Here is a 12,495-nt window from a genome sequence, read left to right on the forward strand (position 1 = left end):
CCTCATGCGACAGGCCCGATGACTGAAGCCACAAACTGTGCTCCATGGTGACACCGATGTCATCGTTCTGGCTGCTGAATTGGCCGCATCCAGGGCTGCCTGAAGGGAGGCATAGCCACAGTTTTGCCTTCCGCCATTATGGCCATAAATTCCTGTCTTGCCTACTTGAACTTGGCCACTGAGTCCCACAAATTAAAATCGTACCTCCCTAGCAACCCCTGCTGGTTAAGAGATACGGAGCTGGAGGCTGCCCGTGGAATAAACATTTATGCTGAACAAATCTAGTCTCTTGGCATCCTTGTTCTTTGCGGTCATGCTGGGCTGCCCCTGCCTGTCCCTTTGATTCACAGCTGCCACCACCAGTGGACCCTAGGGAGGATGCGAAAATAAGTACTCAAACCCAGTGGCCGGTATATATTATTTCTTTTCTACCCTTTTTGAGGTAGGGGACAGAGAGGAAGGGGTCTGATTGGCCCCAACACTATCTCATTGACTGGGAGGGCCACTCTAGAGGGAGCCACTGCAGCCAAGATGTCAATCAGGCTGTGAGTGGCCTCCTCCAGTTCCTCTATCTCCAGCCCCAAATTTGTGGAACAGATTAGAAGTGACTGCTACTGCCTCATCCGGGGACAACGAGGAGGCTAGCACCATGAGAGGGGCTGGTGCTTCCTCCTCCACTTGAACTGCCTCTATTAGAGTCACTTCTATGACCTTGGTGCCGGGTCAGAGCCGCAGTTGGGTCTTGGTGCTGGTTGGGATGGTACTGTGTGTCACTTCTAGGACACTGTGACACTGGGTGAAATATGAATGACCAGTCATAATATTACTGATATCAATATTGCAAAATTGCAATAAGTCATATGAGATATGCCATGTCAGATACCAATGGAAAGGTTATAATTCGCTAAGATTAATCAGCACATGTATATGTATGTATCAGTGTTGTATTGAGTTCTAAATATTTATGATCTATCTGTATCCAAACACTTGTGCTGTGTTTCTGGGTGACACCCCACATAGGATGGCAGCAGCACTAAGCCTGCTTAATGGCCCATCAAGGGAACTCAAATGTACCATGAATCCAGTGAAAGAACCCAGGGACTACACCTTACAAGTCACCAGGACATGTAAGAACATGCCCAGGGACAGGGAACTTTGAGGCTTTTCTATGCCATGTGCTGTGTGGCTGTGTTTGGGGCAAACCACATGGTGAAGGGACATAAAAGGTACCTGCACCATCCCCATATTGTCTTCATTCCTGCCTCCTACCTCTGGATCAACTCATCTACAATGAAGCTGTGAAACAAAGGATGAAGACCCATCTGGAGGTAAATCAGAGGAACTGTACAAGTCTGCGAACTCCACAATTCTGCTGAGAATCTGATATATGTGGACTCTAAAGTGTTTTATATGTATCTGATTGCTGTAACCTTTAACATTTCTCTTCTCATTTGTTTCTTTCCTTTTAAAATAAACCTTTAGTTTTAGTTACTAAAGGATTGGCTGGCAGCGTGATATTTTGGGTAAGATGCAAACTTACATTGATTTGGTAATGTGGCTGATCCTTTGCGGATCAGGAAGGAGAACATTTTTTGGTAAAAGGAACAGAATTTTAATAACTTATCTCTTTACTGGACCTATTCACTGATTGGGAGCCTGAGACTGGAATGCAATAAAGGGGGATGTGTAATTCTTGTTGTAGCTTCTTGATAACCAGTGGGGGAGATTAGAAGCACTGTTTGTGACTGGTTGGTGACTAACTGCAGTGCTAGCCATCAGTTTGGGAGTATCTGCTCTCCTTTTTGTAGCCTACCCTGACCGTGGCATTTTCAGGTGGGCTATCCCGGACATGGACAGGTCACAGACATGACCGAATATGACCACTGGGAAGCGGGTGCCCATGCTGGGCGGAAACCCGCACAGGTTCCTATACTGCCATTGCATGGGCCAGTGTCCCGGTGGCCAAGCAGCAGCTGTGGGACCAGTGCCGAAGTCTGGGGGGTACGATGGGTACTAGTACTTCTTTGGTGGGACGACGGACTCCACCTCGGACTCTGATGAGGAGTCTTCGCCTGGAGACCATGGAGGAGCCATGCCAGGTTCTGCCACCAGGCGGTGCTGGGGGATTGGTGATGATGCTGAGTCGGTGACCATTGTGGCAGGGCTCTCTGCCCCTTGAGCCTTTCCATCCCCGGTAGTCATGTCCAGCACAGGACCTTGGGGGTGGGTGGTATCAGGAGGGACATCAAGTCCTTTGCAGCTTGGAAGGCCTAGTTAAAGGGGCGTGCAGGTGCAAAGTACCATGACCACTCCCCGGAGCTGGAGGTGAGTCCTGGACTGGGCTTGGCACCTTCAGTGGAGTCACTGGAGCTAACAATGTCTCTGGGGAGAATGAATGGCCTGGCACGTGTCTCACTACATCAATTATTCCCCTCTTGTCCTTGTTAGGCACCAGAGCATGCCCTCTCTCGACGTGCTGCGTCTTGTGCTTCTTCCTTGGCACTGGGGAAGAACGGTGCCAGGAAGAGCACGGTGCCGGCTGTGCACTTAGCACAGAAGCCAAAGTACTCGGTGCCGATTTGGAATGGGATGGCTTCAGGGACAGCCTGAGGGCTGCCTCCATTAGTAAAGCCTTCAGGTGAATGTCTCTATCTTTCTGAGTCCTTGGTCTGAAGCCCCTGAAGATTTTACACTTCTCTTTAACATGAGCTTCCTTGAGGCATTTTAGACAGGCTGAATGCAGGTCACTCACAGGCACAGGCTTGCCACAGGAGGTGCACGGTTTGAAGCCCAGAGACCAGGGCATGCCCCGTCCCTGGACGATGTCCCTCTAACACTGGAACAACTAACTATGCTATATACATTACTACAAAACAAATGTGCTAACTATAAACTATATAGAATAGAATCAGAGTCCAAACCACTATTGGGAAAGCCTGGCAAGAGCAAGAAAGTAATTCCAAGTAACCGTCATGGGTGATGAGATAGAACTGAGTGAGTGTGGGGCCAGCGGCGCCCCTTATACCGGAGCATATATGTGAGGCTCCAGGGATTGCTAGGGCCGGTCCTACAGATATCACTAAGGGAAAAGTATGTCCTGCAACTGTGACACGCACACCTAGCATGGAATGGACATGAGCAAGCACTCGAAGAATAATAATCTATTACTGGCGAGGCTATGTGTGAAGGAAAGAACAGAGTTTAACTTCCAGATTTTTAACAGTGAGGGTAACTAACATTGGCACAATTTACCTAGGGATCTGAAGGAATTTCCATCGTGAAGTCTTTAAATCAAGACTGGGTATCTTTCTAAAAGATATACTATAGTTGAAATAGAAGTTATGGACTTGATGCAGAAGTTATTGGGTGAGGTTCTTTGGCCTGTGTTATGCAGAAGGTCAGACGAGATAACCATAATGGTCCCTTCACTACTTAAAAAAAGTCCTAGGAATCATAGATTCATAGAAGAGTTTTCAGTGTTGACTTAAGAAAAAGACCACCATCATCTTTTTGCTTATAAACTGAACAAGTTTGATTTTGAAGTCACTGAAACTCAAACATACAACCCTACGAGGCCATTTTTGCAATTACTTGTAAAATACTAAGTTCCATTTAAAAATGTAAATTAATTGATCTACTATGAGTATATTATCACATTAGTTAATTATCTGAACAAGATTTGGATTCAGCCCCCCAAATCCTTTTTATTATTTAGGAGTTCTAGAAAGGATAGAATTCAGAAAATCTACTGTCTACCAACATCATTATGATTTGGGAATTCATAAATCTTGGGAGAGTAAACATACCACCAACGAATTGGTTAATATCTAAACAACTTTTCACCCTAGAACACAGGCACAATCATTACAATATATAACCAATTCACTTTTTTGAACTTGTATACAGAAGGCTTTTAAATCTTTTGAATTCAAAATTAAATGTGGCTTTTGTTTTCTTTTCCCCTTCAAAATCTTGAAACATCCAGTATAGAAAAAGATGACTAAAACACTCTTACCATTAGTGCTTTCAGAATGCTCCAAATCCGCATGTGTTTGCTCTGTGTATCTGATATGCCTATTCTCTTTCTTTCTTCGGATACGATTAACCACTGATCGTGAAAAAGATTGAATTGGTGAATCTGGAATGATGCCTTCCTCCAATTCTACTGCTTGTTGCTCTCTCCCCCTGAGGACAGATATCAGAGCTAAAGTAAAACCTAAAGACAGCAAGATGAAGAGCTAAATCTTTACTTTTAGGAAGTTTAGGAAAATCAGCTAAAGAAAATGACAATCACAGATTCAAATTATATAGCCAACCAACAGCAACAAGATGTAGAGTAAGTATCGTCATCATGACTCCAGGCTATTAGGAGAAACAGACCTAACGAGAAATTCAGAAAGGCAAGATCATGCTGTGAACTTCATTAACTCTCATGCTTCAAGGCTTACGTCAATCTCTTGCAGTCAGAACCATCAAGTACTTGTCACTTTTGATGACAAGATATGGAAGTAGATGGACCACTGGGCTGATCCATTATGGCAATTCCTATATTCCTCAAGAACATTTAAGATTTCAACATAAAAAGAGATGCTAACAGGCAAGTTTAAAGTTCCTTAATATTACTAAAATTGCTCAGAGATAATCTTCCCACAACACATGATTTCATGCTGCAACTTATTGACTGCCCTATAGAGGCCTTTATTTAATTTGTTTTTAGAAGATTTATTCAACTCCTCAGAGAGATCCATACTCCAAACTGTACCATGTTTTAGAGAAAGCAGTAACCTGAACCATATGTAAAAAAATAAAATGCATAGATCAGTAAGCGTGACATTCGCTTGGCTCTACTTTATATGGTCTCAGAGCCTATTCACATGATGTGCAAGAAGTGGTTTAATAAAGTGATAAACCTCTTCTCCCAAGAAAGCATAGCTAGTGGCAGGGATCACAGAAGGAAAGAGCAAGCTCTAACTAGAGATTTCTGAACTAGATAAACAACTTGTTTTATCCTTTTTTGTTCTCTTACTTAAAGCACTTTCAGAGTCACATGGGAAAAGAAAATGAAAGAAAACCGAATATAAAGTGATAAGGAAATCTAACTCAGTTAGGCTGCTATTGTCATTTTTCCTTCACGTTACTTCTCTTTTTGACCTCTCAAGAGAAATCAGAGACCGGACGCCACTTTCTTGCCTTTAGAAAGTACGATGTGAGGTCTTAGATTTAAAGGAGGAGGAGGAAGTGTGGAGAAACTGCCAAGCAAAATCTTCGTCAGTGACTGAGGGAACTACCCTAGCTACATAATAAAATAAAATAAAATAACAAAAGAGGAAATAATATTCTGCATGTTTATAGTGCCTTTTAACTGGTGATTTCAAAGTACTTTCCAAAGATGAAGTATCATCAGCCCCCCCAAGAAAACTGAGGCACAGAATTGTGTAAGGTCACACAGCAAGTTTGGATCCAACTGCCAGGAGGGGAAAAGTTGTGCTTTCATTAAGGTAACCTGAAAAAACTTCTGTAAAAGAAACTGGAAATACAATGTAAAAAAGTAAAAATCTGTCAGTTCAAACAGCAAGAATGACTGAGGCTAGTTAGGCTTACTTAGTGTGACAAGTTTGAAGGCAAACCTGTCAACTCAGGTACGTTTCTTTGAATACTTCAAGGTCTGTACTTATGTGTGGTTTATGGTTCTTCTCTTCCAAAAAGTGTCCACAGAAAATATTGAAGCCTTAGAGCTATGCCACTTGCTATCAAATAGGCTTTGCTTAACTTGAAATTCTTCAGATGAACTTCCCTAAGTACTATCAAGGACCAGTAATGAAAGCAATACTGGTTACATATTTTCTCAACTTTTATCCATTTGCTTGTCCCGCAAATATGAACCAACTGCTGGAATCTCCATTCAGTATTAGTATCAGTCTTGTACAAAATAAATGAGAAACTGAATTAGCATGTAAGAAATATATTATTCTTCACCAAACTCCTGTTCTATCTCAGACAGACTTCAAATACAGTGTAGCATAAAACAGCAAAACAGAGAAAAGGGTTTAAAGTAACTGCTGAAAAGGATCTCCAACACATACAGTGTCCATAAGGACACCACACCAAATACATAATTCTTGAAATATGGAAAGACTCCCAGAAACCACCCAATATATTTGAACGTGGAAGTCTCTGATCTCTCCATCCAAAGATGGTAGCAAGACCTCTGGTAAAATAGGATCTGAATACACATTACAATTTTCATAGACTGCCTTCCCCTATACCTCCATAAGTGTGTTTGGTAATTTTAGATAGTTTTAGACCTGGTTAGTAGGACAACCAAGCAGTAAAGATCTAATTTCATTATATATTTTTGAAAAGGAGAAGACCTATAAGAAGTTCCTCTAGTTTCTGCTACTGCCATCAAGGGACTGATCCTGAGAAACCCAGAATTGAACAAAATATTTCAAGTGCTGTTGCATCACAACTGTTTGAATGAATATTAGCTCCCTCTCCCACAATGCAACATCTCTGTATTAAGTACAATATTACATGTGCTACCATATTACATTGGAGAACAAGTAGGTCTTGGATTGCATTTATATTCTGGATCTCTTGCAAAATGTACTGGTTTTCAGAAATTTCTCCCTCTCACTAAATATCTAGTTTAGAAATTTCTTTTCTAAAATCTCATCCAAATGAGAAAAAATAAACTGAGTTTCTACGCTGGTATAGGTGAATATGAATTTATAATCCATACTCATAATGACCAAGATAATTTAAAATGACCACGGTCACTTAAAGCTATCAATAAGTCCAGCCACTTAGTTACAAATTCTCCCCTCCCCCATAACATACAGTGTAAAATAAAGGAAAATGCTGCAGAGACAGCAAGATATTAGTTTTTAGTTCTTTATTAATTCCAAATGACAGTGGTCTTTCATTGGACAATTTATTATTAAGAGATCTGACTCAAGTTTGAGGAATTTAAACAGACATTTAATATTTTCTGAAATTAATGTTGAGAAAAAGAAACTTACGCCATCTGCTTCTGCGACTGCTGAAGCTGTTCAGATATCTTTTTATTTTCATCCTGTAAGTTGTTTTTTTCATTCACTGCAATACATAGTGAAATGTCAGCACACATATACTAACCTTATATTACATTTGACTTTTGTTAGTTCCTCTAACATGACTAGGGAGTGAGAGAGATCAGATTATTATGCAGTTGTAAAACTGTAAGCTTCTACTCTTTTATTGACATTCAAAACAGAAGTATTCAAGTTAGTCATTAACAAGGTTGTAAATTACTTTTTTACAGCAACGTTATTACAAATTACAGTAGATGTTTGTTTGCAGCAATACCTGGTAAGAGCAACCACTGCTAATGAGTAACATTTCCCCTGGGAATACGTTCCCTAATGTGAATTGTTGACACTCACATAACAGCAACAGCCGCTTAGAAGCAACATAGCAAAAGGGCACCAATATATTGCTGCTAATGAGCATTTACTGTACTGGCTCACAACGTTAATTAGTCCCATGTAATTACTTTTGGATGTGAGTTTTTTTTTGCAGTGAGAATGAACAGCTCATTCTGGGTTCCCTGATACAATTCCATAGACTGGGGACAGACAGACCACGAAAAGCAACATAATCAAAACTTACTTTCTGGTCCCCAGAATAACCAGATCATCTGAGAAACAATAATTCATTACTATAATATTGGAATCTGTTATAGTACAAATTAAAACCAGAAAGATTCATCTCAATTCTCCAGCTTATACCTCTGATCTCATCTCTTCCAACTCTCCTAATTCTGCCAACACCTCACACTTAGAACATCCCCAGACTCATCTCCATGCCTCTTCCCATAATGCCCTGTATTGCTGGAATGCCAGGTCCCACCTTCCTCTGTTCATTGTCTCTTTATTGTCATGTTTTGTTCTTTTTATATATTTTCTTTGTATTTATTTTGTTTTTATTTTCTCACGGTGTTTTGGTTCTTTGTTTTGTGGCTAGGAACACATGATTTGCCAAACTGGATCTGATCGAGGTCTATCTACTTCACTATCAAGCATTTAACAGCGGCTTGGACCAAAAGAAGGTCTAAGAACTCGTCAATAGGCAAATCTGAGACAGCCCCCTCATGGTCTCATCCTAATCAATAAAAATACCTCTACACAGCAAAAAAAAAAAAAAAAAAATCCCCATGGCACGATATTAAACCTCGTGTTCGGGTCTTAAGCCAATCTCTGATTCTTAGGGTATGTTTACACAGCAAAAATCCCCCACAGCTGCAAGTCTTAGAGCCCAGATCAACTGACTTGAGTCTGCGTTTCGGGGCTAAAAATAGCAGTGAGGATGTTTGAACTTGGGCTGGAGCCTCCAGGTTTCATAGCCCAAGTTCAAGCCTGAATATCTACACTTCTATTTTTAGCACACAGCACAAGCTCAAGTCAGTTGACCCAAGCTCTAAGACTCGCTGCTGTGGGGTTTTTTTTTTTTTTTTTTTTTTTTGCTGTGTGGGCATCCTTAAGAGTCAAAGATCGGCTTAAGCCCTGAACATGAGTTTGATATCCTAGGGCATAAGGTTTAATTATAACAACTCTGGATAGTCTTGATATCCATATAAATACCAATACTTTTAAAAATCTTGTTAAGTTCTTAGACTGAGTGACTTCCTGTGGAAACTACTTCCAGTTTAATCTTATATTGTGTGAAAAAATATTTCGTTTTATCAGACTTGAATTTCCCACCTTTTAATTCCACTGAATGTACCCTTGTTTGTGTGTTATGAGACAGGGAGAACAGCAGTTTCTCATTCATCTTCTCTATACCATTCATTATTTTATAGCTACTATCATGTCCCCTCTTATCTGTCTCCTTACTTAAGTAAACAATCCCAATTTTTTCAGTTGGAAGTTCAATATGAGCGTTTTTCCATGTCCTTCATTTCAGTTTCACAGATTACAGGGTCAGAAGGGACCACTGTGATCATCTCATCTGACCTCCTGTATGACGCAAGCCATAGAACTTCTCCAAAATAATTTGTTTTGAACCAATATATCTTTATTTTTTAAATCCAATTTTGATCTAAAAATTGCCAGTGAGGGATAAACCATCATAACCCTTGGTAAATTGTTCCAATGGTTAATTACTCTCTCTGTTAAAAATTTACACCTTATTTCCAGTCTGAATTTGTCTAGCTTCAACTTCCAGCCATTGGTTCATATTATGCCTTTCTCTACTAGACTGAAGAGCCCATTGTCAAACTTTTGCTTCCCATGGGACAAGGCCAATATGCTTGTGTAGTTTAGCTGCAGGCAACAAATGCAGAAGAGACAAGTTTGGCCCAGGAGGCTTTTGCCTAAGCCTGCAGCCTTGTAACACAAGTCTCTCCTATAGCCAGTTTCATTAAGGCCCTTTGCAAAAGCACCCAACTTTATGCTTTACCCACAGCCACAGGAACACATTTGCATGGGGGAGAGGGGACGGCAGGAGAAGCAGATCCAGGAACAAGCACACTTTTCCATTCCTACTGTCTTCCTCAACCTTGCCTCCCTGACTAGTCTAGAGATCCCAGGTTTGCAAGTTTTGTCCCCTGCATAAAGCCCCCATATATCTTCATTAGTGGTGTGGTGAGGTTGAAGCAAGTGCATCAGCAGAACTGGACCTACTATCCACTTGCCCAAACCATCTTCTTCTACTGCAGAGAAAAGGGGGAACAGGTGATGTTGAGTACCTTTGTGACCTTTCCAAAGATGTCACCTTGCCCCGCCTTGCCATCACTGCAGCAAAAATGCAGAAGTTCTAGTGTGGGGACTTCCAAACCAGTGAGATTACAGCAGCAACATTTTACTCTAAATTAATATGAAATTAAAATGACGAAAACCTGTCTTTTTATTTATTTTGTTTAAAAGTGAGCGTTCTTGCCTTATTGAACTTCTCAGGCTTGAATTTGCTCAACCTATAACAGCATGTATTAATCACCAGTTTACCCACAAGACAGCAAAGTTTATAAAAGACATCATTATGCTAGATAAAACTCACTAAGTTCTGTGATAAGTTTAAGGTTCTGTTGCCGGATATTTTCAAACTCCTGCTGTTTCTTTCTCATATGCTCCTCAGTTACTGTACAGCGATCACATAATCCCGCTCTTAATCTATGAGAAAAATTAGAAAATAAATTTTCCACCTGTTAGAAAGAATGTCATACATAAATCAGACATTGATACTTAATTGGTTTTTGAAACAATAAAAGTAGTAAGCTGCTGACAATTATACAGATGGTCCTAACTGAAGATATTTTATGTTTTGATATATTGATACTTGAATAACTGTAGATAAAATAGATGTGAATGATTACTTTGAATTGAGATTTAAAGAAAGACTCCAGTGTCTAGTCATATGTTAAATGGCCAAGCAATTATTAGATGAGAAAATTACTAAATGTAATCTGTGTGAGAGTGTGTAATTATATACACAAATTTTCAAAACAGGGTTTTTGAAATACCTATCAAGATATTTTCATTTAGTAAAGAAGGCTGATTTATCTCAGTGAGAGCCTATATGAATATTTATATATATGCATTCCAGTTATTTCAGCCGCATCCAAAATGTGTTAAGTACTTTCTAAACACAAAGCAAGAGACATCCTCTTGAGCATACAGTCTAAAAAGAAAGATAAAACATACAAGCAAAGTGATTGGCATAATATTTTATATATATATATATATATATATATACACACACACACACACACAATGAAAATTTTTTTATAAATAATGTTAAGTTACACACACTATGCTGTACGACTCCATGAAACCCTCCTGTTTAACCCAACAGCAATCCTCAGGTTCAACTCTGTTGTTCTTACGCCTCTCTCTATCAACATTCAACCTCTTCTCTCCACTTAAATGAGCAGTTCACACAAAGTAAATAATTGAGATAAGTATATGCTTACTTTCTTGTAAGCCTCAGGGAAGACATTTGCCTGATACAGCTTAATGAAGTATCATATCAGAGACAGAATTACAATGATTAAATTCTTAGCTGTTATTTTCTATCTAAAAAACTGCCCAAAATTATGCAAAAATAAGATACGGATTGAACATAAAATATGAAAGTGATAAAATTAAGCAAAAGGATACATAAATTGGACTTGTAATCAACAGTAACTACTCAGTATGGAATAATATCCCCAAGTAGCTAATAACTCGGTCACACATATTTAGGGTCTGATCCAAACTCTCTGAAATCAATGCTTCCACTGATTTCGATTGGCTTTGGACCAGGTCCTTAAAGGATGTTTGTGGTCAGAAAAGAATTTTGTATGAATACCACTTTTTTATTTGACATATTCTCTCCCTACTAAGACATATCTGTTCGTTTTGTAGGCAATACTAAGTGTTTATTTACTACTGAAAGCAATGAAGAGCCAAAAGTGTTATGGAAGACAGAGCTGGATTCTGTTTTGCTTGAGTTATCAAAATAACTGTCAGTTAATATATCTGCAGTAAGAATTTATTCCTGGTAATTTAAGAAGCAGAAAGAATGCAGCTGACTTTTCAGATCTTAGGTTGAGCATTGGTACTAAGAAAAATCATCTTGGGTTTTAAACTGATTATGTTTGATACTATAGCAATGGAGAAAGAATACTAAAAAAATTCTTTTTACAGTCACTCTTCTTATCACAACCACATTAAACACATGGTATTCTGAGAGTTAGAACTGCTGTTTTGTAATGCCATTACCCTCCTTGAATCAAAAACACTCAAATACCCTTAGTTTTTAAGAACAAGAGTACCTTATCTGCTAAGTAACCAACCAAGTTCATCCATTTGTCTCTCTTTTACTTTACCCATGTAGGGTCAAAAGTTTAGTACCTTACTCTATTTAATGGACCTATCCCCCTTCACAAAAAATTTCAAGCTATAAAATTAATAAAAACTATAAGACTTTCATCTTGTTCTGAATTTTGACAAGTAGACAAGTAGGGGAATAGTCCCAATATATTAGGAACTCCTGCTTTCAATGCATTTTTAAAAGCCTTTTAGAAGTGAGTTTTATACACTAGTAACATAATACTGGTCCCAGACATCTTTAAAGATGAATAGGAGATTTGATATAATTTTATGCATACTAGTTTTGTACAATAATAATACATTTAACAAAAATAAGAACAAGCCACGTGGCATCCAAACTTAAGAATCAAAAAACCGAATGGAACAAGTAGTGATCAGAGAACAGCTGAGTATGAAAAGAGACTGGGGAAAGAACCAAAGCAAGTGAGTTTAAAGAAGACTAACCTCAGAAACAAAGGATCTAAAAACTCAAGAAACTGATCCTTTACTCAGAACCCTGAAAATCATTATCTATTGGAAAGATGTCTAATCAGTTGTCACAAGAGTTTTAAAATATAAATGTAATCAAATAAATGCTTCCTAGTTTATTTTGCCACTTCCTTTAGAATTATGGGAGGGAGCTTGTCTTGCTCTCGAGTTTTGTCAG

General features: G+C 39.1%; 1 protein-coding gene across 5 annotated transcripts in view; it reads right to left on the bottom strand.

The window, feature by feature from the left end:
• Positions 1–12,495, bottom strand: part of RBBP8 (RB binding protein 8, endonuclease) — a 78,154-nt gene that overhangs the window by 34,206 nt on the left and 31,453 nt on the right. For all 5 annotated transcript variants that reach the window (XM_067546755.1, XM_067546762.1, XM_067546738.1 and 2 more), the window contains 3 exons: positions 10,036–10,148; positions 7,023–7,098; positions 4,016–4,185 (listed from right to left, as the gene is read on the bottom strand). In XM_067546755.1, the coding sequence (XP_067402856.1) occupies positions 4,016–4,185; positions 7,023–7,098; positions 10,036–10,148 (359 nt within the window). The remainder of the gene's footprint in view (positions 1–4,015; positions 4,186–7,022; positions 7,099–10,035; positions 10,149–12,495) is intronic.

Source organism: Emydura macquarii, unplaced genomic scaffold (assembly GCF_026122565.2).
Source record: "Emydura macquarii macquarii isolate MOO-44397 ecotype Brisbane River unplaced genomic scaffold, CSIRO-AGI_Emac_v2 contig_212, whole genome shotgun sequence".
Taxonomy (NCBI): Eukaryota; Metazoa; Chordata; order Testudines; family Chelidae; genus Emydura; species Emydura macquarii.